Source organism: Balaenoptera musculus, chromosome 19 (assembly GCF_009873245.2).
Source record: "Balaenoptera musculus isolate JJ_BM4_2016_0621 chromosome 19, mBalMus1.pri.v3, whole genome shotgun sequence".
NCBI classification, from domain to species: domain Eukaryota; kingdom Metazoa; phylum Chordata; class Mammalia; order Artiodactyla; family Balaenopteridae; genus Balaenoptera; species Balaenoptera musculus.
This window is the reverse complement of record NC_045803.1, coordinates 15,966,846-15,993,519: the sequence shown is the minus strand read 5'-3', so window position 1 is coordinate 15,993,519 and position 26,674 is coordinate 15,966,846. Positions and strand designations below refer to the sequence as shown.

The window sequence follows — 26,674 nt, the reverse complement described above, 5'->3', positions numbered from 1 at the left end:
ACTCCTGAAGCCCGCGTGACCCAACTACTGAAGCCTGCATGCCTAGAGCCTGTGCTCCGCAGCAAGAGAAGCCACTGCAATGAGAAGCCCACGCACCACAACAAAGAGTAGCCCCTGCTCACTGCAACTAGAGAAAGCCTGCGCGCAGCAACGAAGACCCAACTCAGCCAGAAATAAAATTTAAAAAAAAGATTAGAGACAGATGTACATATTTGTTAGTGATTACATAATTGTGGGAATTAAATGAGTAACATCTATTGTGAATTTGGGGTTGCTTATTCAATAGTAAGTGAACTTAGAATCGTTTCTGCCACTGGGAAAACTTAGGGGTAAGAGACTAACAGAATAACAAGTGAGAAAATTAATAAATATATTATTCCAAAATTGAGAAAAATGTTATAGAGACGAGCAACACGTTGCTGGGATAGAGCATAAAGTGCCTAGACTTAAATAGGATCAACAGGAATATCTTTTCTGAAGAAGTGATTTTTGATTAGAGATCTGAGGATGAAGAGAAGTCAACCACGCAAAGTCAGAGGATTTCTCAAAGAAGGAGCAACCTGTCAAGAGCCCTATTTAATGGCAACAGTTGCATTAAACATTAAACAGTGCATTTTGTGAGCTGAAAAGAGGCCTTTATGGCATGAACAGAGAGAGTAAATGGGAGAGGAGTTGATAAGCAGAAGCCTTATTATTCATGCTCAGGTATTTCTATTTTATTCTAGTTGTAAAGAGAAATCATTGAAAACGTTTAAGTAGAGAGACTCAAACATTGATCAGCAACGGTCATTTATTGTCAGATATAAATAAGAACAAAACAAAAACGTGCAGGAACTAGTCCTGTAGATCTTGTTTCAGTCAAACATATCTCTGTATAGTTTTAACAGACCTTTAGGTGATTCTTACACACACTTAAATCAGGCCTCCACTGATTTACCTTGTTTCCCTAATCACCAACCTCACCTCCATTCCTGAACTTTCTTTATTCTCTGTTTCCTTTGCCTTGTTTTGAAATATATGAGAATATAGTCTGTTCCATAATACAGTTAATAATCTGTAATACAAATTAGCTTAGTAATGATATGAAGTAGGGAATGATATCAGTATAATGTGGAACTTAGTTGTTTCACAGGTAATTTTCCTAGTTGAATAGTAGAATAGTACTATTCTGCCAGAATAGTAGAAATAGATTTATAACATTCAGCAGGAAAGGCAAAGGCCTTTAATTTGATACTTTATTGTTAAGAGCCCTTACACCTCTATATTAAGAAAATTAATAATAAATGCCTACATTCAGGGCTCCCTCCCCAGACATGGATACCATCAACCCTGCATGTCTCCTAGCTGATGACAGGTTTCACTTCATCCTATTTCCATCTTAATGGTAGCCTCACTGGCTCAGGGCTTTATTTTCATGTACAATGTCTCAGCACCTGAAATCCAGTGTTTTCAGTTTTTTGTGTGTGCATTTTAATATCCATGATGCAGCCTTCAGCTGTGTTGAGCTGCCTTTCAGGTTATCTCTTGAGATATCAATTATTATATTTGTTAGTGCTCTGTCAATAAAATTGCATAGATTTGAGTGTTCTTCTCCAGCCCTGTTTTCCCCATAAACTGTAATTTTTGGTGTGTAATTTTACAGAAGATAGGTTTTTTTAGGTACACATATGTGTTATTGTAGCAGGAATGCCTATCTTCTAGAGATGTCTAATCCATTCACTGGTAATGATGCTGAAAATTCAGCCTTTGTGCACCAGTGCCGAATTGAATCTCGGAGATGGAGTTTTGGGTGAAGTAGAAAAGAATGGCTTTATTGCTTTGCCAGGCAAAGGGGGACACAGCAGGCTAGTGCCTCAAAAACTGTGTGTCCCAACCCAGGAGGATTTGGTGAGGAGTTTTATAGCAGTGGTTCAAGGGTGGGGTTGCTGATAAGGATCAGAGTGTGTGCAGGGCCTGTATTCCTTTAATCTGGCCTCAGGTTGTCTCCTGATGAGCTTCTCGAGGTTATCAAACTGTGACTTTCTCTCTGGAACGTCTTCCGTTTGGTAGGGGTTTTAGTTCTGCAGAAGAGCTCAAAGTTACTGTTATGTGTATCCCTTGAGGTGGAACCAGGACCCCCCCCACCCCACAAGGCTGTACTGTTGTTTCTTGACTGCTCCTTCCTTGTTTCTGCATCCCCTCCCTTCCCTGATTAGCAGCTGTTCAAATCTGCCCTTTGGAACTCAGGGAAGGTCATGGAGGCTGGAGTCTGTTCCCTGCAAACAAAGAAATGGGGGACACAGAAAGGCTTCTGTGCCCAGGAGCCCCACAGGGTCCTGCTCAGTTTCAGTAATAGGCATTATTTTAGGTGCTTTTTATTTCTGTATAGTTTTCTTTCTTCTGGAACCGGAAAACAGCGTGTATTTGCTTTCTTGTTTTCTTTCAGACTTGGAGTCCAGATACAGGACCAATACTTTATCTCCAGAAAAGGACATTTATGAAATATATTCATTCCAGTGGGAGATAATGGAAAGAATTAAAAGCTATGGCCTTCAGGACTCCATTTTTAGAAATGATTGGGAATGCAAAAGCAAGATTGAGGGGCAAAAGGAACCACAGGAGGGATATTTTGGGCAAGTGAAAATTGCTTCTGAAAAAATGTCCACTTACAAAAGGCATAATCTTCTTGCTGAGTATCAGAGAATTCATAATGGAGAAAAGTTATATGAATGTAAGGAATGTAGGAAGACCTTTATTCGTCGCTCAACACTTAGTCAACACCTGAGAATTCATACTGGTGAAAAACCTTACAAATGTAAAGAATGTGGGCAGGCCTTTAGACAGCGTGCACACCTTATTAGACATCACAAACTTCATACTGGTGAGAAACCCTATGAATGTAAGGAATGTGGGAAGGCCTTTACAGTCCTCCAAGAACTTACTCAACATCAGAGACTTCATACTGGTGAAAAGCCCTATGAATGTAAGGAATGTGGAAAGGCCTTTAGAGTACATCAGCAGCTTGCTCGACATCAGAGAATTCACACTGGTGAGAAGCCCTATGAATGTAAGGCATGTGGGAAGACTTTTAGGCAGTGTACACACCTTACTCGACATCAGAGACTTCATACTTCTGAGAAGCTCTATGAGTGTAAGGAATGTGGGAAGGCCTTCGTATGTGGTCCAGACCTTAGAATACATCAGAAAATTCATTTTGGGGAGAAACCCTATGAATGTAAGGAATGTGGAAAGGCTTTTAGAATATGCCAACAGCTTACTGTCCATCAGAGTATTCATACTGGTGAGAAACCCTATGAATGTAAAGAATGTGGGAAGACTTTTAGATTAAGGCAACAACTTGTTCGCCATCAGAGAATTCATACTCGTGAGAAACCCTATGAATGTATGGAATGTTGGAAGACCTTTAGTAGTTACTCACAACTTATTTCCCATCAGAGCATTCATATTGGTGAGAGACCTTATGAATGTGAAGAATGTGGGAAGGCCTTTAGACTACTCTCACAACTTACTCAACATCAGAGTATTCATACTGGTGAGAAACCTTATGAATGTAAGGAATGTAGAAAGCCTTTTAGATTGCTCTCACAGCTTACTCAACATCAGAGTATTCATACTGGAGAGAAACCTTATGAATGTAAGGAATGTGGTAAAGCTTTTAGACTTTATTCTTTTCTTACTCAACACCAGAGAATTCATACTGGTGAGAAACCCTACAAATGTAAGGAATGTAAGAAGGCCTTTAGACAACATTCACACCTTACTCAACATCAGAAAATTCATAATGGAATTTAATACAAGAAGGCTTTCAAATGTACATTATGTTACAGAACATCAGAAAATTCATTTTTGAGAAAATTTATTTCATGCTCATAACTAAGCATTAAAAAGCTTATATTTCAGAAAAAATTGTTGCTTTAAAACCTTCCACCACCATTCAAACATTGTTTATCTTCAGCAAATTTATATGAGGAAATAGTATAATGAATGCAGGAAAATCTTTAGCCTTATCTATCATTATTGCCATTTCACCCCTTTATTACCAGTGTGTTATTAGATAAGGTACTTAAATTTCTGTGCCTCATTTTGCTCACTTGTAAAATGGTGATAGTAGTACTTATGTATATTAGTTATTTATTGCTGTGTAATAAATTACCACAAACTTAGTAGCTTAAAATAATACACATTATCTCAGTTTCTGTGGGTCAGGAGTCTAGGCATAACTTAGTTGGGTCCTCTGCTTCAGGGCCTCTCACAAGGCTAAAATCAAGATTTCAACCATGGCTGAGTCTCATCGGAAGGCTCAGCTGGGGAAGGGATCCACTTCCAACCTCATGTGGTTGTTGACCAAATTAATTCACTGAGGGCTGTTGCGCTGAGGTCCTCAGTTTCTAGCTGGCTGTTGGCTAAAGGCTGACTTCAGTTCCTTGCTACATTGGCCTCTTCAAGGTGGCTGCTTACTTCTTCAGAGTGTGCAAGCCAAGGAAGCAAGAGGCTGCTAGCATCAAAGAAGCTATCATCTTGTGTAATCTAATCATTGAAATGACATTATTTCATCGCCTTTGCTATCTTCTTTTGGTTAGAAGCAAGGAACTAGGCCACCCTACACTCAAGGGAACAGGCTTACACAAGAGTATGAATACCAGGAGGAAGGGACTACTGGGGCCAATTCAGAGTCAGCCTGCTACATCATGTAATAGAATTGTTGTGAGGAGTGAGTAGTTAATACTTGGAAAAATAGCAGCCACAAAGCATGTTTTCTGTAAATATTACCTATAGTTGTTATTAACATCATTAGTATTAGTGAATTCATATGAAAGGAATATCCTATAGAAGTAATAAATGTAGAAATGCCTCCTGTCACTGCTCAGCACTTACTAAACTTAAGATAATTTATTCTGGATAAAATCTAGGAGGTTATATTGAATGTGAGAAGTTCTTCATCACTTGAGCTGCATCCAAAATTTCATGCTGAAAAGAAACCTTATGAATTTCATGAATATGAGGTTGTTAAGAGTACAACTATTAGAAGAATCAAAGAGAAATATGAAATTATTTTCCCATAATAAATTCCAAAGAGTAAATGTTTTATAATCCCTCATCTCTGACCACCATTCAATTAATTAGAAATTATCAAAAAGGTGGCATAAAGGAACTAACCACTTGGAAATTTAATTGTGTGTGTGTGTGTATGATACTCTTGTATAAAAGAAAGAAAACATTCCATTACAGTCAATATACTTTTTGATGCTCAAATTGCCCCATCTTCAGCCAGTGGGAGTTGGGTCTTTTCACATGACCCCAATAGCAGTTTGATAGTTTACTCAGTTATGGCTGTTACGGAAAATGCTTGGGTACCAACTCATCATTCTGAAAACCAATAAATAAAGGGAAAAATAAGTATTTATTTTGCTTTTCCCATGTGAATCAACTTTCAGAGTCACCCAAAGCTCATCAAATTAAATTTTTTTTTAATTTAAGAAATCTCACCAGTAAATACAGAAAAATTGATAGGATTAGAAAAATTTTCTAGTTCCTAATGGAATAATGGGTCCAGAAAATGATCTTCAGTGGATATTAAAACTATTTGGGAAAAAGTTTATAGTGAGAACGTTATATTGGATTTATCAAGCTGACCACCTCTGAGCCCTTTATTCAATTTTAACCTCTATAAAGGTGGGACTATCAGACAATAGGCACTTCCTGATACAGTGCAATTAGGAAGTACATACCACTACCTATGAAGTCTTATTGCCAAAATAATGAACTGAAGGAATCAAACCTTTAAATCAAAAAAAATTTTAAAGCCAAGAATTTGGGAAATAGATGAAAAAGTAAATGGCACCGCAAGGAAGCAGCCAAGCAGATCCAGAATGTGTAAAATTCTACAAAACAAATGACCTGATTTCTTCAACTAATGAGTGGCATGAAAAAGAAAAGAAGGGCACTGTTAACAGATTTAAAAAGACAAGAGGCATATCAACTAAATTCAATATGTGGGTATTATTTGGACCCAGATTGAACAAAATGTAAAACAACATTTTGGAGACTGGGGGTAATGTGGACATGCACTGAGTATTAAATGATTTTTAGAAATATTAGTTTTGTTAGGGATGATAATGTCAATGTGGTTATTAAAAGATAGAACATCCTATGTGTTAGAGATACATATATATGAAATAAGATACTCAGATTTGCATTAAAATAACTCCAGCAAAAGAAAAAGAAAGTAGCAAATTGGCAAAGAGCTAGAAAGTAGATTAGCAAAATGTTGATAATTACTGAAGTAGAGTGGCTGTTTATGGAGGGTTCATTGTTCTAACATTTTTACTTTTTTATGTATTTGAAATAATAAAATATTTAAAATCAAAGCTGAAATTATACACTACTTAAGAAATGATTGTTAATGAGATGCCTGCATATCTAAATTTGTCAGATGTAACCAAAGTTCTATTCAGTGAGAAATGTGTGCCCCTGAATGCATTAAGGAAACTTCGTTTGTGGACCCAGTCTTCATCTTCTTCACTTACCTGCAGCAATCAGTGCTGGGCCTGTCACGTAGATAAATGTATTAAAGGAATGAATAAGCATTTATGTCAAGAAACAAGAAACAGAACAAAGTAAAACCAACACAAGAGAAGCAAAGTACAATTGAAAGTAGAAATTAAGAGATTAGACACTAGTAGACTTCCAATGTTAATGACTGTATCTTGGCAGGTCTAATCAAGGAAAAGAAAATGAAATTAAACATTCAGCATTAATGATGATAAAAGTGATTACAGATTATCAATAAATTTTCCTTTTAATTATAAGGTAACACTGTATGTACTATATATATTCCAATATGTGTAAAAATATAGAGGGATTACATTTTCTTCTCTAAGTATGTTATCACAATTGACTGTGCTCTAGAACCCACAGACCAACAAATAAATGTGTCTGTGTATGAAGTTCCTGTTTAAGGAAAAATTGTGATAGTTGTGTAGGTAAAAACCTTAAGAATAGATAATCCTTAACAAGATTTTACCAATTAATTTTACACAGGTGAAATAATCTGATACAAAACTAGATGAAGATAAGGAGCAAAATCTAGACCAGCTTCACTTATGAAAATTCTATTCTTCATAATTCTAAATAGTTATATTTAGAATTTCTTACAAAATCAGTCTTCACTAATAGGCCAGTGTTTTGCCTTTCCCAAGTACAAAGTATCTCCAGAAGACCAGTGTTTAACCAACATTCTCCACAAGTTTGTTTCAAGGAATACTAGTCCTTGATGATATTTGAAAAAAGGTATCTTGGGAAAAAGTGTAAATGAAACGAAGGATAATGTATCTACTTCTGGGGGAAATCCAAGTACACGTTATCAGCTTGTCGAAAGATGTATTAAAGAAATTTTCATTTAACATAGTGTATCTCAAATTTACTTCATTGTGCACGTCTCACTCCAAATACCTTTTAACACCTTTAGAATGTGAACCACTTTGGTAGATGCTACCATAACCACAATGAATGTCTTCAAGGATGTCATTTCAGACGTGGTGAGTGATTGTGTTGGGAAGGGGTGAGGAAGGGCACTTTTCTTTTGCAGCTCACATTATACTCTGAAAGCAGCTTCCTGCTTGAACGGAAGGCTAGTGATTTTCTATAGAATGGAAAAGATTCCAGCCTGGTGCTTGATAATGTATGTATTAAACATGCTTAAATATTCTATTAAACAGTGATTAGGACAAAATGATTTTTCATTGTAATAAAAATGCTATATTGAATACCATTTTGTGCGTTTTCTTTTCTTTTTTTTTCTTATTTTTATTTTTTGGAGTCAAGCCATTTTATTGAGGGGCTTTGGGGGAGGGTCGAAAGGCTGGGAGGATAATGAGATCTGATGTCCTTCTCCCAGCCGGGACCTCCCCAGCTTCACAGTCGCTGAAAGCCATTTTCTTATTTCTTTGAAGAGTTGAGACTCAAAGGTGCATATCTAGAAGTGCTGTGTATACTGTGTTTCACATATTGCTAGATTGTTGCTCCATCATTGCACCAATATTGAATCCCTTAAGTTATTGAATATGAGTGTCTGTACTTCCCTGATTACAAGTGAATTGAGCACATTTTTTCATATGTGTTTATTGGCCAATGATGTTTCCCTTAGTGCTTTTTTTATTCACACATTTTCTCTCTTTCTTTTTGGGTTATCTCATTGATTTTTTTAGGATTCTTAAAATAATCCAGGTATTGATAATTCCAGGTACTACACATCTATAAATGTTGGACTTATTTTCTCTCAAGGTGGCTTGTGTTTTAACTGTATTATGGTGTTTATTGTTTTGCTAACATTAAGTTTAGATACAATTTTCATTTTAAGCCATACTAAATAATTGTATTCTTTTTTCTTTTTTATATTTTATGTTTTCTGCCATGTATCTGCAAATAGAAATAAGTTCCCTCAATATTTTTTATTATTTATTTTATTTCTATTTCTTATTGCAGTAGCCGGAGTTTTCAGAATAAAGTTGAATACTAGTGGGAATAACTTCCCTCATTTTTCCAATTTAATGGAAATCACATATCTATTTAAACATTTAGTGTAATGCTTATTGACTTAGAGTAAATAGTCTGTTATATGTAAGTAGTTTCATTCAGTCCCTGTTCTACTTAATGCCTGTTAGATTTTGTTGGGAGCTATTTTATCATCTGTTGGTGTGAACCTGTTTTTTCTCCTTTAATTATCTGATGTGATGAATTATACAGATTTCTTGACAAATTCAGGGGTTCCTATAACCATTCTTAGGTTGAGTAGTTCACTACAACAACTGACTGAACTCAGGAATGTAGTGCAGTTATGATTAGTTTTATTACAGTGAAAAGATACAAATTAGAATCAGCTAAAGGGAGAGATGGATGCATAGGACAAAGTGTGGGAGGGATCCAAATGTGGAGCTTCTGCTCATCTTCTCCTTGAACACAAGGATGATATTACCTCCTCTTGGCCATGAGTTATGACAATATGCACAAGAAAGCTTGCCCAAGCCTGTGGTCTCCAGATTTTTTGTTGGTGCTCACATTCTGTCTATGAGGTTAGGCTGATCTTTAGCCTTCAACTCCTTCAGAAGGTTCAAGCTCACACCTTTCAAGTATGAGCATCGAAGTTTCAAGTCTCCAGTTCTTCCAGTGGTTAGAACTGATATGGTGTGTCCCAAAACCTCTATCATAAATCACATTGTTAGACTGGTGGCCAGAGCCCCCAAGCAAACAAAGACCCTCCTATCAGGCAGGACATTCTATGGGTCTAGAGATTACAAGTCTAAGGACATGTTGCCTGTAAGTAAAATTCTATATGTATATCCCACAAATGCTCAAATGCTTTGTATTTAACTTGATGTCATCACATTAGGCTGACAACAAGAATCTTTGTAATGTGGGCTTAATAGCAGAGCTGCAAGTCAAAGTGAATTTTATGTTTACCTATATTCTATTTTACCAATATACAAGAATAACACGATGTCTTAAAGGGTGCAGGTAGTTCAGAAGAAGTATTATTGGAAAAGGAAAGAAGAGTAAAAATACCCTACTATACCAAGGGATGGAGAGAAACATGTTATTGTTTATTTTGTATAGGTAACATCTGTTTAATTGGTCCTATTATATTTCCATTCTCTTTTTTAAAAAGTCTTACCTGTATGTATCTTAAGAATACACAACAGGGGCTTCCCTGGTGACGCAGTGGTTAAGAATCTGCCTGCCAATGCAGGGGACATGGGTTCGATCCCTGGTCTGGGAAGATCCCACATGGCGCAGAGCAACTAAGCCCGTGCACCACAACTACTGAGCCTGTGCTCTAGAGCCCGTGAGCCACAACTACTGAAGCCCACATGCCACAACTACTGAAGCCCACGCGCCTAGAGCCCGTGCTCTGCAACAAGAGAATCCACCACAATGAGAAGCCTGCGCACAGCAACGAAGAGTAGCCCCCGCTCGCCGCAACTAGAGAAAAGCCCACGCGTGGCAACAAAGACCCAATGCAGCCAAAAAGAAAATAAACAAAAATAAAATAAATATTTTTTAAAAAAAAGAATACACAACAGGGACTTCCCTGGCGGTCCAGTGGTTAAGACTTCACCTTCCAATGCAGGAAGTACAGGTTCGATCTCTGGTTGGGGAGCTAAGATCCTACATGACTCGCGACCAAAATACCAAAACATAAAACAGAAGCAATATTGTAACAAATTCAATAAAGACTTTAAAAATGGTCCACATCAAAAAAAATCTCTTTTAAAAAAAAGACTACACAACAATATGGCCTACATAATTTAAATATTAAATAGAGTTAAATTGCTGAATCAGAAAACAGAAAGTTTATAAAAATAGTTATATTTTCTTACACATTTAATTTAGTTAGTCCTAATAATTGCTACTGTTAACTAGTCCTGTTGTTTAAATGATAGCCTGTATGTAACAGAAAATTAAATTGTGTGGCTGAACCACACTAACTCTATTTTGTCAGCCCCATCTTAGGCCTGCAGCCCTACCTGCTCCTCTTTCTGCATAACTGAGCTTTAGCCTACTTACAAGGAATGCGCCCCAGCTAAATGAGTTCCCTATCAACTTTTAAAAATGTTAATAAATTTATTTATCTATTCATTTTTGGCTGCGTTGGGTCTTCGTTGCTGCGTGCAGGCTTTCTCTAGTTGCGGCGAGCAGGCGCTACTCTTCATTGCAGTGCGCAGGCTTCTCATTGTGGCAGATTCTCTTGTTGCCAAGCATGGGCTCTAAGCGTGCAGGCTCAGTAGTTGTGGCTCGTGGGCTCTAGAGCTCAGGCTCAGTAGTTGTGGCACACGGGCTTAGTTGCTCTAGGGCATGTGGGATCTTCCTGGACCAGGGCTCAAACCTGTGTCCCCTGCATTGGCAGGCAGATTCTTAACCACTGTGCCACCAGGGAAGCCCCAACACTGGATAAGTTTAAGGTGTACAGCATAATGATCTGACTTACATCTATAATGAAATGATTACCATGGTAAGTTTAGTGAACATCCATCATCTCATATAGATACAAAATAAAAGAAACAAAAAAATATTTCCCTTGTGATGAGAAAGAACTCTTACAATTTTACTGTTAGTCCTTTAACAGGTTTCATATATAACATACAGCAGTGTTAAGGATATTTATCATGTTGTACATTATATCCCTACTAGTTATTTATCTCATGACTGAAAGTTTCTACCTTTTTACTACCTTCATCCAATTGCCCCTCTCCCAACCGCCACCTCACCTCTGATAACCACAAATCAGGTCTCTTTTTCCATGAATATGTTTGTTTCTTTGTTTTTGAAGTATAATTGGCCTACAAGACTATGTTAGTTCCTGTTACACAACATAATGATTCGATATTTCCATATATTTCGAAATTATTACCACAATAAGTCTAGTTACAATATGTCACCATACAAAGATATTACATAGTTATTGACTATATTTCCCACAAGGTACATTTCATATCTGTGACTCATTTACTGTGCAACTGGAAGTTTGTGCCTCTTAATCTCCCTTACCTATTTCTCTACTTCCCTCAACCCCTCCCCTCTGGCTGGTTTCATCTCTGTATCTATAAATCTGTTTCTGTTTTGTTATGCTTGTTCATCTGTTTTGTTTTTTAGGCTCCACATATAAGTGAAATCATAGAGTATTTGTCTTCTCTGTCAGACTTATTTCACTTAACATAATACCATCTAGGTCCATCCATGTTGCCACAAAGGGCATTATTTCATTCTTTTTAATGGCTGAGTAATATTCCATTATAATAAATACCACATCTTCTTTATCCATTCATCTGTTGATGGGTATTTAGGTTGCTTCTATGTCTTGGCTATTGTAAATAATGCTGCAGTGAACATTGGGGTACATGTATCTTTTCAAATTAGTGTTTTCATTTTCTTCAGATACATAACAAGGAGTGGAATTGATGGATCATATGGTTGTTCTATTTTTAAGTTTTTCAGGAATCTCCATATGATTTTCCAGAATGGCTGCACCAATTTACATTCCCACCCACAGGGTTCCCTTTTCTCGACATTCTTGCCAACACTTATTATTTGTTGTCTTTTTGATAACAGCCATTCCGACAGGTATCAGAATGATCAGGTCATTCAAGATGGCTGTTCTCTTGCTCTTTGTGAATCCCCTACTCGACCAGTTCCTCCTTCACCTGTAACCTACTCACGTGAACGTCTTTGCCTCCTGCCCCAGCTAGTGATGGTTCTAATCCTCAGGCCAGAATGGCTCCACCTGCTACTTTATTAAAGGGAAACATCTGCCCTCATGATGCATGTTAATCTGAGGGGCTGTGAGGGACGTGCTCCAACTGCTGGTTTCCCTGGTAACTGATGAGCCAAGCTGATGTCATTTCCCCCTATAAATTGTAGCCTCCTTCTCCCCTGAGTAGTAAGGACTGCTGCCATGTCCTACTCGCTGTCTGATGCATACTGTGGGGTGTCACTCCAGGACCTTCTTTCAGGTATGTAAGATCTTCTCACCCAATAAACCATTGATGTCTCTGTTGCCGTCTCTGGGCTCTTTCTTCGGTCTTGAGGCTGGGCAACTACAAGGCTTGCAGTTCTGTGGGGTACAGCCCAATAATTGGCCAGCCAGGAGGCCGAGGAAACTCCCACAAGTGCCATGAGGTCACGATATAAAGATGGGGAACACAAAGTTATGGGGGTGATCCTGAGGTGGCTGTCCACTAACATGTGGGGCCCTGTGGCAGCTGACTACTATGAGGCATGTCTTTCTCTTCCATTATATCAATGATATCCTGTTAACCTCAGAGTCTCTTTCCAGTTTAAAAGTAGCAGCCCAATGCTTATGTCTTATCTGACTGCACATGGATGGCTGATGAATACAACACACAAGGACCTGGATTATCTACAAAAGACAAGCATCACCCCCCGACCCCTCACCCCTAAACAATTACAGACACAAGCTTTAGGGATAGGCTTGTGAATTGGACGTGGCCAGTTACCCGGAAGGGTTTGATTGGGGCCTGTGGCAATGGCAAAATAATAGTAACCTTGGACTTCTGGTCCCAGCTATGGAAGAAGGCAGAGCAACGATCTAGTGCGATGGAAGAATAGCTATATGCATTGCAAAGGTGGAAGACATTACCAAAGACCTACCCGAGTCATCTAACAATGCAAAAACCCCCCACCATTTGGGGTCTAGAACACCTGTGTGCAACATATAGGACCCCCATGGACATCAGGAAGGAAGGAATCTTCCTTCATCAAGGAATCTACTTTACCAGCCATGATGTTCAGGAATGGGCTGATTAAAAATGACATACGCTGGCATTTCCACCTGTCCTCCAACCTCACTGCTGCCGGGCTAATGGAAAGAATAAATGGACTCCTTAACAACTGATGATGGAGACCCATGCTCTCAATATGCAGACCAGAGGCTAACTCAAGCCCTAAGGACTATAACTGAACATCTCAGGAGCAATTGTCCCAATGACCAAGCCATATTAACCCAGAGACAACTAGTCAACGCAATCTGAGTTCAACGGTTGCCCACCGAAGGACTGTTGCCAACTATTGGTCAGGACAGTAACTCACTCTGACCCTTGCCACAGGGTCTACCTGCAGGGGAACACGTTATAAAATGGCCCTGGGACTGGCAGGTAAGTCCCAGGTGTTTGGGGTTTGCCGCCCCACGGGGGACAGGATTAGAATGGGACTGACAGACTTCACCTGTCTCCTACTCAGCCCACCTAAGACTACTAAGGTAATTACTCCGGGCCCCTTACTAGAGAAAGGCGCCATCATATTAACCCTGTGGTGGGTTGTTACACCACCTCTCCAGTATTCGGCACCAGCTGTGGGGCTAAGGGCGGACTGGCGGAATGGTACTGCAGGCCAGGACCACAGGCAGAGGTGGTATTATCTCAGAATGTGATTACTGCTTGTATTTTGCTTAATGGTCATGACCTTCCCTGTGTTGTGCCTGTTAAACATCTTACATTTTGTCCCTAGTCTGAGGGGAGGGAATTTGTTCATGGACTGGGTCACAATGGAGGCCTCACTGTGAAATGAGTCTGATTGCTGGGTCTACAGTGACAGGCTGTTGGTGTCCTCCTGGACTTCCATGAAAAATTGACCTGATAAGCGTCTGGCTACAAAGTTTTTCCACCTCTTGGACTCTTGATATCCTTTAGATGCTGTTGTCTGTATTGCATTTGTGGTATTTGATTGCAGTGTACCTCTACATACCTGACCCCAGGGATATATCGGAAGAGGGGTGGACCAAAATTGTAAGAGTCGTGCAGGGTATGTAGGGGTGGAGTGTTTGGTCAGGTCACTCAATGTGGCTGTTCTCTTGCTCTGTGCATCCCCTGCTCGATCAGTCCTTTCTTTTTTTAAAAAAATAAATTTATTTATTTTTGGCTGCATTGGGTCTTCGTTGCAGCACACAGGCTTTCTCTAGTTGTGGCGAGTGGGGGCTACTCTTTGTTGTGGTGCGTGGGCTTCTCATTGCGGTGGCTTCTCTCGTTGCGGTGCACGGGCCCTAGGCACGCAGGCTCAGTAGTTGTGGTGCACGGGCTTAGTTGCTCCGTGGCATGTGGGATCTTCCTGGACCAGGGCTCAAACCTGTGTCCCCTGCATTGGCAGACGGATTCTTAACCACTGCACCACCAGGGAAGCCCTCGATCAATCTTTTCTTTACCTGCACCCTACTCATGTGAATGTCTTTGCCCCTTGCACTAGCTATGAATGGTTCTAATCCTCAGGCTGGAATGGCTCCACCTCCTAGTTTACTAAAGGGAAACATCTGCCCTAGTGATGCTTGTTAATCTGAGGGGCTGTGAGGGATGTGCCCCAGTTGCTGGTTTCCCTGGTAACTGATGAGCCAAGCTGACATCAATTCCCCTATAAATGGTAGCCTCCTTCTCCCCTGAGTAGTGAAGACTGCTGCAATGTCCTGCCCACTGTCTTTAAGATACCCTGTCCAAAAAACTATTGACGTCTCTGTTGCTGTCTCCAGGCTTTCTTTGGTCTCTAGGCTGAGCAACTACAAGGCTTGCAGCCCAACAGTGTGCTACTCCGGCCCATTTACCAGGTGACCTGAAAATCTGGTGGTTTTAAGTGGGGCCCAGAACAAGAGAAAGCTCTGCAACAGGTCCAGGCTGCCATGCAAGCTGCTCTGCCACGTGAACCATATGATCCAGCAGACCCAGAATGTTTGACAAAATATCTCGGCACCATGGTCCAGCCATACTGACACACAAAATTAACTATCACAAAGATATTAAAAACTATAAACAAGTAAGCTTCATTCAGTAGGTTATTTTAAAAGTCAACAAGGACTTCCCTGGTGGTGCAGTGGTTAAGAATTGTGTTCGTTATTCTGAGGATTTTACTTTTCCTCGTAAACTTTAGAATAATTTTGATATCTACAAAATTTCTGGCATTTTGATTGAGAATTGTATTGAATCTACAGATGAAGTCTGGAACAGCTGACGTCTTCACAATATTGAGTATAAAAATTTCTTTTTTGAATTTTATTTTATTTATTTTTTTATACAGCAGGTTCTTATTAGGTATCCATTTTATACATATTACTGTATATATGTTAATCGCAATCTCCCAATTCATCACACCACCACCACCCCCTCCACTTTCCCCCCTTGAGTATTCAAATTTATGAACTTGATTCTCTCCATTTATTTAGATCTTTGATTTATTTCATCAGAGTTTTATAGTCTTTCACATATAGATCCTATATATAAATAAATACATATATATATACACACACTTACATTTTGCTATGAGTCTGTCTAATTAATACTTGTTAAGTGGAGCACAGGGCCAGAAAGCTATGATTCAACAATAGACCACAAGAGAAATTGAAATAGGGAAGTTTACTCACAGGTCCTGGAGAAAGTACCCAGCATGCATCAAGGGGACATTGGGGGAGGTCAAGGCAGAGTGCAGACAGAGATAGGACCTGAGGCACATACCTTTATTAGGGTCATGAAGGAAGGCTTTGGGGTTCCTGGGCTAAGGCTGGATTGGCCAATTCAAATCAAAAGAGAGCTTTGACAAGCCCCACAGGGGCTGCAGAAGACTAAGGGGTGCACAAGAAAGTGCTGGGAGGCAGGGGAGATAGTTGATCACAAAGGTATTGAAGAGGTCATATCAGGAACTTATATTTGCTAGTGACTCTGCAGACTGTTATCTAGGGCATGTGCTAGCATGAGGGGCTAGTGTCAGTTGATGGTCCCTGCAGGCTGCTTGGCCAAACAAAATGGATGCCAAGACAGAAATACTATGAGTAGCTTACCTAAACTCTCGACAGATTTATACCTAATTATTTATTTTCATGCTAATATAAATGGTGCTGCATCTTTAAATTTCAAATTCCTATTGTTCATTACTGGTATATAGGAAAGCAGTTGACTTGGTATCCTGTGACCTTGCTATACTTGCATGTTAGTTCCAGGAATTTTTTCTTGATCCTTTGGGATTACATAGACTATTGTGTCATCTATGACCAAAGAAAGTTTTATTTCCTCCTTCCAATCTGTACACATTTTATTTCATTTTCTTACTGAACTAGTTAGGACTTCCTGTCTGATATTGAATAGGAATAGTGAAAGAGGATATGCTTGCCTTGTTCCTGATCTTAGGAGAAAAGCATCCAGTTTCTCACCATTAAGTATGATGTTAGCTGTAGGTTTTTTGTAGATGCTCTTCATCATGATGAGGAAGTTCTCCTCTTCTCCAAATTATCTGGGAATTATTTTATCAGGAATGGATTTTGGATTTTGTCAAAAGCTTTTTGTGTCACTGATATAATCACATGCTCTCTCTTTTGTCTGATGTGGTGGATTACATTAACTTTTTTTCTTTTTTTTAATGTTGACAGCCTTGAAGAGCTGGAATAAATCCCACTTGATCGTGGTGTATAATTCTTTTAATATATTGTTGAATTTGATTTGCTAATATTTTTGTGAGAATTTTTGCATCTGTATTGATGAGAGAGATTGGTCTGTAGTTTTCTTATAAATTTTATCTGGTTTTGGTATTAAGATAATGCTGGCCTCATAGAATGAATTATTAGTGTTCTCTCTTGCTTCCATTATCTGGAAGAGATTGTGGAAATTGGTTTTATTTCTTCCTTAAATGTTTAGTAGCACTCACTGTTGAAACCATCTGTGCCTGGTCTTTCTTCTTGGGGGGTTATTAATTATTGATTCAATTTCTTCAAAATAAAGGGCTACTTGGTTATCTGTTTCTCCTTGTGTGAGCTTTGGTAGTTTGTGTCTTCAAGGAATTGGTCCATTTCATCTAAATTATCAAAGTCGTAGATGTAGAATTGTTTATAATATTCCCATATTATTCTTTTAATGTATATGGGATCAGTACTGATGACCCCTCTTTCATTTCTGATATTGGTGATTGGTATTTTCTTTTTCTTTTACCTTGGCTAGAGATTTATCAATTTTATTAATCTTTTCTAAAACTTTGATTTCCTCTATTCTGTTTTCAATTTCAATGATTTCTGCTCTAAATTTTTTTTTCTCTTACTTGCTTTAGGCTGAAGTTACTCTTCTCTACTTTCCTATGGTGGAAGCTTAGGTTCTTGAGTCTATATCTTTCTTCTTCTCTAACATATGCATGTGATGCTATAAATTTCCCTCTAAGCACCGTTTTCACTTATTACCACACACTCAATGGCTTAAAACAACAGTAACTTATTCTCTCTCAGTTCTGGAGGCTAGAAGTCTGAAATCAGAATAACTGGGCTGAAATCAAGGATTCATGTGTCATGCTTCCTCCAGGGGTTCTAGGAGAAGATCCATTCCTTGCCTTTTCCAGCTTCTGCTAATTGCTGTAATTCCTTTGGGTGATTTCACTTTAGCCCTCGGAACTGACATCTTCAAATATATCTTGGCTGTGTCTTCACATTACCTTTTCTTCTGTGTGTGTCAAATCTCCCTCTTCCTCCTTTTTAGGGCCCAATCAGGTAAACCAGGATAATCTCTCCATTTCAAGATCTGTAACTTATTTATATCTACAAAGACACTTTTCCCAAATAATGTAACAATCACAGGTTTAGGGATTAAGATGTGGATATTATTGGGGGGAGTACATTTTTCAGCCTATTACAGTTGTATTTTCTTTCTTTTAGTTTAAAATATTAAAAATGTCTCAAGAATTCTTTCATCCATCTGTTATAAAGAACTGTGTTAAATTTCCATGTATTTGGAGATTTTTCCAGCTATCTTTCCAATTCCTAGTTTAATTCCATTGAGGTCTGAGAATATATTTGTATGATTTCTACTTTAAATTTGTTAAGGTGTGTCTTATGGCCAATAATGTAGTCTAACTTGGTGAATGTTCCATGGGAGCACAGGAATGTATATTCTATTGTTGGATGGAGTATACTATAAAGGTACAAACTTCCAATTATAAGATAAATACACTGGGCATGTAATGTACGACATGATTATAGTTAACACTGCTGTCTTGTACATTTGGAAATTGCTAAGAGTAAATCTTAAAAGTGTTTACAAGGAAAACTTTTTTTTGATACCTATACGAGGTGATGGATTTAACTGACCTTATTGGGGTAATCATTGCACAGGATAGTATGTCAAGTCACTACATTGTACACCTTAAACTTGTGCTGTATGTTAGCTCAATAAAACAAAAAACTCAAAACTAAAAAAATGAATTAAATCATGCTGAATTGACAGTAATGCTGTTAAGGTCAACCATATCGTTACTGATTTTCTATCCGTTTGATCTATCAATTACTGACAGGAGAGTGAAGTCTACAACTGTAACTAGTGGATTTGTCTATTTCTCCTTTCAGTTCTATCAGTTTTTGCTTCATGTACTTTGATGTTCTGTTGTCAAGTACATACATTTAGGATTATCTTCTTGGAAATTGCCTCTTTGTCATTATGTTGTGCCCCTCTTTAATCCTGATAATGCTTGTTCTGAAGTCTGCTCTGATGCACGTATAAACAGATCTTGACCGTGTCCGGGTTTGCCTGTCTCTCTAGATTTCAGGATAGTGAATTGCCCTGCAACCTGTTTTCTGATGTGTCCAAGAGAAGTTTTGTTTTTTAATTTGTCCAGCTTTTTCTTGTTTTGAGATGGGAGTGATGACTTCCAAGCACTTTAAATCTCAGCACCGAAACCAGAAGTTCCTGATCTTTTTTTTGTTAAACAGATTAGTTTTGTTAATCATCTTCACTTAATCTTTCCTCTATCACCTTCATTCTGATATTGAGTCCATATGGTGAACTATGAGTTATATTTTTCAGTTCTAAAATTTTCATTTGGATATTTTTTACCCAGAGACACCCTCCTCCCTGTCCTCTGGTAGGTGAGACAACTTGCTTTTCTGTTCTACCATGCATTTCTTGTGAACCTCTAGGGCCATGCAGTAAACAGATATAAAGAAAGCAACAGGATTCCCCACATGTTTTTGGAAACACAGTTCCTCTGGTCAGAGAGAAAGGTTTTCCTCCCTTCAAATTTTTGGCATTGTCCCAACTGCCTATGCTGTCACCACTATTGCTGCCATGGGACTGCTGGAGGCCTTTCTGGTGTTTTGTGGTACAAAATCTCACTTCGAATTTCTCTTCAAGACTTCTTCATTAAGCTCCCAAGCTTGTGGTATCAGTTGATATTCTCCCATATGCTTTCTTTTCTTTTTCTTTTTTTAATAAATTTATTTATTTATTTATTTTTGGCTGCATTGGGTCTTCGTTGCTGCGCGCGGGCTTTCTCTAGTTGCAGCGAGCGGGAGTACTCTTTGTTGCAGTGCGCAGGCTTCTCACTGCAGTGGCTTCTCTTGTTGTGGAGCACAGGCTCTAGGCACGCGGGCTTCAGTAGTTGTAGCACGCAGGCTCAGTAGTTGTGGCTCACAGGCTCTAGAGCACAGGCTCAGTAGTTGTGGCGCACGGGCTTAGTTGCTTTGCGGCATGTGGGATCTTCCCAGACCAGGCCTCGAACCCGTGTGCCCTGCATTGGCAGGCGGATTCTTAACCACTGTGCCACCAGGGAAGTCCTCATGTGCTTTCCATCTTCTAAAAATCTGTCATTTTTTCTGTTAATTCCCCTTTCATCCATCCTCTTTTTTTTTTTTGGCTGTGCCGCCTGGCTTGTGGGATCTTAGTTCCCTGACCAGGGATTGAACCCAGGCTACGGCAGTGAAAGCGCGGAGTCCTAACCACTGTACCGCCAGGGAATTCCCTGTTCTTTTGATTTTACAGTTGACTGTCATTTTAAGGGAGAAAGCAGAAATAAGCATGGTATGTAATCACAAGTCTGTCTCTTCTCTGGTCATTCTGTTCCTTGTTTAGTTATCCTATGTGGACCCTCCTAGTTTTATGCCACACTTTCACTGTAATTGTCACAATGTTTTCTGCAATGTGCTAAGTTATCTTTAAAAGCAATCAAGGCTATGGATAACTGTTATTGTTGGTTTCTACCCATACTCAAAGGAGCTTCCCTCTCAAATGTTAACCAACAGAACACATTTCCACTTTGGATTTCTCTCCTAGGAGAGTAGGTCTGAAACCAAGACTCAATCCCACAATAAAACACTGCTGAAATTATATGAATTTACTATAAAATAATAGAAAATTTACAACTGTTGAAGTTAGAAATAAATTGCAGCTAATATTTACATAACAGTATGTGTATTATCTTCATCAACAGTTAACAGGTCAATTAGGATCTGTTCTAAACACCTTGCACATTAATTTGTTGAACTGATGATTCTTGGTACAACCTTTTAGAAGCAGCCTGAGAAGCTCATGAATAGTGATTCGATGGATGGGCATTTTTTCACGTAAGCACAGAACTTTTATACAAATTGAGAATATTCTGAGCCATAAAACAAATTTCAACAAATCTCAAAAGGATTAGAATCATAGGATATGACGATCATAGTAATGATTCAATGAAGAATCATCAATGGATATTAAACGTTTAATGGAGAACAATTATTTTAATAATCTAAAAGCATCTCCCTACATATTACATATTAACTACAAAGAGAAAGATATTCTTTCTAGTGGAGAAACCTGGAAAACATCACCTTAATCAGGTGATTAAGTTACCATCACCAATAATAAGATAGCCGCATCATGTATTTCTTCACATAATGTCTGATGAGAGATTAGTGTTTGTCAAAAATTCATAAAAGCAAAGATGCATATTCTGAACTTAATCATGAGGGAACCCTTAACAGACTCAAATTGAGTAATCCGTCACATTAACAGCTAAGAAAATATATTTAGAGAAAGATAAACCTGAGAATACTAAAGTAGACACAAATCAGAAAAGGAATGCAGGACTTCCCTGGCTGTCCAGTGGTTAAGACTCCGCGCAGGGGGCACTGGTTCGATCCCTGGTAGGGGAACTAAGATCCCGCATGCCACACGGCATGGCCAAGAAATAAAATAAAGGTGTATTTTTTAAAAAAAAGGAATGCAAAAAAGAGTATTGAATAGGTCATCAGTTTTATATGCTGAGGGCCTGCAAAGAACTTAAAGCACCCCAGCAGAAAAGCAGCAAGTGCAGGGAGCAGTGTGGCACGATCACCATTATCATGCAAATAGGAACTTGACTCTCTCTCCAATACTTAAGCTCCATAAAGGAAACAATCAGAAACTAGGACAGCTGGGAGATGAGGAAAAAAATGACATGGATGGCTTCTGCCTTTCCAATCTCTTTCTCAGCTGCCATCTTACCCACCCTCCAACATGCCTGAGGTAAGGGAAGGGAGAAGCCCACGTGTAAACGATGTTTAAGTAAGTCAGACAGAGAAAGGGTGGGGAGGAGGGATAGATTGGGAGTTTGGGATTAACATGTACACACCGCTATATTTAAAATAGATAACCAACAAGGACCTACTGTTAAAAAATAATAATAATAATAATAAATTAATTAAAAACAAAGGTTTTGCTTTCTATACATGGTCTGCCCATGATTTCCGGGGTCAGAGAAAGTACTTGTTCTACCAAATTAGAATAATATGTTAAAATAAGAATGAATCTGCCTTGTCATCCCTCAAGTTGTGATTGCTCATCACAATTCACATAATTCACCTGGACCCCACTGTAGCTGGGAGCTGGAATGCAACTCCCTGGCTTCTACCAGGCACTACCTGAACACTGGAGGTGGAAGACATGAGTATAATGAGGTGGTGGCAGCATATCCAGGGGTAGGACCCACAGTGGCAGGAGTGACTGGTTCTCCTGAGGCAGCTATGGAAGTTTCTAGCATCCGTTCCCTAAAACACTAGGTGATATGCAGTAAGTAGCAGCAGCAGTTTTCCTTAAACACAGTACCATCCAAGTACTGTTCAAGGAACAGTGTATCTGAGCCTTTATCAGCGCATCTGTGCTATATTTGGGCTTCATTCTTACTACTTTTTTCTGGATGGTGCACTCCAAAGGCCTGATTCCTTGGCCTCCTGAAAATTCTTCAAATTACAAAATACCACTTATTAAATCCATTGCTGCTTAGAATAGAATGGATTCTTATTTGCAATTGTTTTTCTATATTTTATCAGTAAAGAAACCGATAAATGCATACAAATACAACAACAAGTAGAAGAATTATATCAGTATTTTTCAATAGTTTTAGATCCTACTAAAATACTGTCAATAAAGAAAATTACAGATGTATCACTGCTTGTGTTACTTAGGTGGTACCTCATACTATGCATTTCTATGTGTACACCAAGTGTTGGTTTTCTATTGCTTCTACAGACCCAGGGAGAAATGCAGGGCTGAAGGGAAAAGACTTGACCTATTTCTGAGATGATTTATAAAATTTTAATCAAAAACAATGAGGGGGACTTCCCTGGTGGCACAGTGGTTAAGAATCTGCCTGCCAATGCAGGGGACATGGGTTCGAGCCCTGGTCCGGGAAGATCCCACATGCCGCAGAGCAACTAAGCCCGTGCGCCACAACTACTGAGCCTGTGCTCTAGAGCCCGCGCTCTAGAGCCCGCGAGCCACAACTACTGAGCCTGTGTGCCGCAACTACTGAAGCCCATGCACCTAGAGCCTGTGCTCCGCAACAAGAGAAGCCACTGCAACGAGAAGCCCGTGCACCACAACGAAGAGTAGCCCCCCACTCGCCGCAACTAGAGAAAGCCTGTGCACAGCAACGAAGACCCAACACAGCCAAAAATAAATAAAAACATTTTAAAAACAAAACAATAAGAGGCCTAATTATTAGGCAGTAGTTGCTATTGTTTTGTATTTTATTTAGTCAAGATTTAAAAGCATAAAATAAAATGGAAGAAAATTTGGAAAAAATGAGATGAAAAACAGTTCAGGAACAAAACCAGAAAACGAGATCTCATATAGCAAAAAGATAATTTAAAACAGGCATCAACAAACGACAACCTGTAAGCCAAATGTGGACTGTTGTTTTTCTGAATACAGTTTTATTGGAACACAGCCATGCCCACTTGCTTACAGGTCAGGATTTCTCAACTTCAGCACCACTGACTTTCTGGACCAGATAATTCTGTTGGTGTGGGGGTGGTGAGGGTGGGTAGAATGTTTGGCGCATCCGAGATGCCAGCAGCACTCCCCTTCATAGCAATAACCAAAAAATGTCTCTTTAATTGCCAAATGTTTCTGGGGGTTGGGGGTAGGGAAGGCAAAACTACCTCTGATTGAGAACCGCTGGTTTATTATGTGTTTTCATATTACAAAGGCAGTAGAGACTGTACGACCACAAAGCCTAAAATATTTACTGGCTGGCCCTTCACAAAAGTTTGACTTTTTGTCACAAAAAGGAAGATACATACTAGACTAAGAAAACAAACTACAAAATATATGACAAAACAATCTCCTTAACAAAATTTCTACAAATTGCTTTAAAACCTAGTCTAATTAAAAGGAATAGATTAAAAAAAGCAATTCACAGAAATAAAATTCAAATGAGTCAGGCATGGTAGATGCTCAACCTCATTGGCAGTTAAGAAAATGCAAATTGAGGGCACATTCTTTTTCTTCATCCAATTTAACAAAAAATGTTCAGTCCTGGTTGAAGTTAGGTTGGAAATAGATACAAATTCCTGTAGAGTTTAATGGCAAGTTTCACCAAAAATAAAAAAATTAAAAAAAAATAAGGCATTAACTACATTTAAAATATACTATGTTGTCAGGCAAGGAATCCAACTGATAGGAATCTACCCACTTCCAGAAATTAAAAAAGCAACATGAAACAATACATGTGCAGTAAAATTGTACAATCGTTTGTAAAAATAACAAACCTGGACTTTCATTGGTAGAATAGGGTTTGTCTTTATTATGTAATCATTTAAAATTTTTTTTATTTTATATTGGAGTATAGTTGATTAACAATATGTCAGTTTCAGGTGTACAGCAAAGTTATTCAGTTATACATATACATATCCATTCTTTTTCATTTTCCCATATAGGTTATTACAGAATATTGAGTATAGTTCTCTGTGCTATACAGTATTGTTGTTTATTTTATATACAGTAATGTGTATATGTTAATCCCAAACTCCTGATTTATACCCCCCCATTTCCCCTTTGGTAACTCTAAGTTTGTTTTTGAAGTCTGAGTCCGTTTCTGTTTTGTAAATAAGTTCATTTGTATCATTTTTTTTAGATTCCACATATGTGATATCATATATTTGTCTTTCTCTGACTTCACTTAGTATGATCTCATCCATGTTGCTGCAAATGGCATAATTTCATTCTTTTTTATGGCTGAGTATTATCCCATTGTATAAATATACTACATCTTTTTCCTCCATTCCTCTGTTGATGGACATTTAGGTTGTTTCCATGTCCTGGCTATTGTAAGTAGCACTGCAGTGAACACTGGGGTGCATGTAATTTTCCAAATTATGGTTTTCTCCAGATACATGCCCAGGAGTGGGCTTGATGGATCATATGGTAGTTCTATTTTTAGTTTTTTAAGGAACCTCCATACTGTTCTCCATCATGGTTGTACCAATTTACATTCCCACCAACAGCGTAGGAGGGGCCCCTTTTCTCCACACCCTCTCCAGCACTGTTTGTAGACTTTCTGATGATGGCCATTCTGACTGGTGTGAGATGGTACTTGTGGTTTTGATTTGCATTTCTCTAATAATTAGTGATGTTGGGCATCTTTTCATGTGCTTTTTCTATGTAAGCATTTAAAGCTAACTAGTTACATCTGTAGGTTTTGACTGGAAGGAAGTCCACTGGTATGTTACCAAGTGAGAAAAGGAGGGGGTATACTTCAATGTGTCAGCACAATCCCATTCAAACTACACCGCTCCCAGCCATAACCCCCATGACGAAAATAAAGCTCCAATGTGGGTATGAGAGAGTATGGAGAAAAGGATGAAAGGCTTTTGATGTTGGCACTTCAGAAAATAGGTATAGATAGCTCTTCTTTTTGTTTTGTTTAAACCTTTGCAGTATATCTCATTTTTGGCAAAACATGTTACATAAATTTGGAATAGAACTCTCAAATCTTGAAAATAGAAATATGTATACATGGGCAAAAAATCAGAATCATTTCTTTTTTAAATTTTTTATTGAAGTATAGTTGAATTACAATGTGTTAATTACTGCTGTACAGGAAAGTGACTGAGTTATACATATATTTTTTCATATTCTTTTCCATTATGGTTTATCACAGGATATTGAATATAGTTCCCTGTGCTATACAGTAGGACCTTGTTGTTATCCATTCTATATATACCAGTTTGCATCTGCTAATCCCAAACTCCCAATCCAACCCTCTCCCATCCCCCTCCCCCTTGGCAACCCCCAGCCTACAGAGAATCATTTCTTGAAATTCATTATAACATTTATTATAACTCAAAAAATGTTAGAAATTGTAGAGAAAGTATAGATAAAATTTAGTAATCATTTCCCTCTTTTAAAAAAATGCTCGGGGCTTCCCTGATGGCGCAGTGGTTGGGAATCCGCCTGCCAATGCAGGGTACATGGGTTCGAGCCCTGGTCTGGGAGGATCCCACATGCCGTGGAGCAACTAGGCCCGTGAGCCACAACTACTGAGCCTGCGCGTCTGGGGCCTGTGCTCCGCAACAAGAGAGGCCGCGATAATGAGAGGCCCGCGCACCGCGATGAAGAGTGGCCCCCGCTCGCCGCAACTAGAGAAAGCCCTCGCACAGAAACGAAGACCCAACACAGCCAAAAATAAATAAATAAATAAATTTATTAAAAAAAACAAGCTAACCTTATAGTACCAGGTTAGTTTGTGGTCTCAAATGTGTTCATATCACTTGAGTGTTTTAAATTATATGTATACATATAGCTGATACACTTTGTTAAAAAAAAAAAAAAAAATGCTCAAATTTTTGTTATAAGTTGTCCTCCAATGGGTTGATTGATATTTAGCTATGACCAATTTAATCTGTCACATAATACATGTTTACATTAAACTTAGTATGTAATATTTTTCTAAAGTGTGGGGCAAAGGTGGAATACACTGGATGGTGATTATTCCAAATGCTGTGACTGACTACACCCCATGAGCTGTGATTAAGAGGACAATGCAGTGACCTCACAGCAGTTGAATATGCATAGGCTGTTAATAGTTTACTACTTTCAGTGGATAAGTTGTTTTAGTGTCTAGTTTTCAACGTGCA

The 26,674-nt window shown here is 38.6% G+C and overlaps 1 protein-coding gene across 2 annotated transcripts in view; it reads left to right on the top strand.

Moving 5' to 3' along the window:
* The window catches only part of LOC118884834 (zinc finger protein 14 homolog), a 66,245-nt gene that overhangs the window by 27,036 nt on the left and 12,535 nt on the right, over positions 1-26,674 (top strand). The window contains exon 6 of one of the 2 annotated variants that reach the window (XM_036832876.1): positions 2,426-7,538. In XM_036832876.1, coding sequence (XP_036688771.1) covers positions 2,426-3,792 — 1,367 coding nt within the window. In that variant the 3' untranslated portion in view covers positions 3,793-7,538. Of the gene's footprint in view, positions 1-2,425; positions 7,722-26,674 lie in introns of those variants that run through there. The other variant, XM_036832875.1, reaches the window with a different exon arrangement.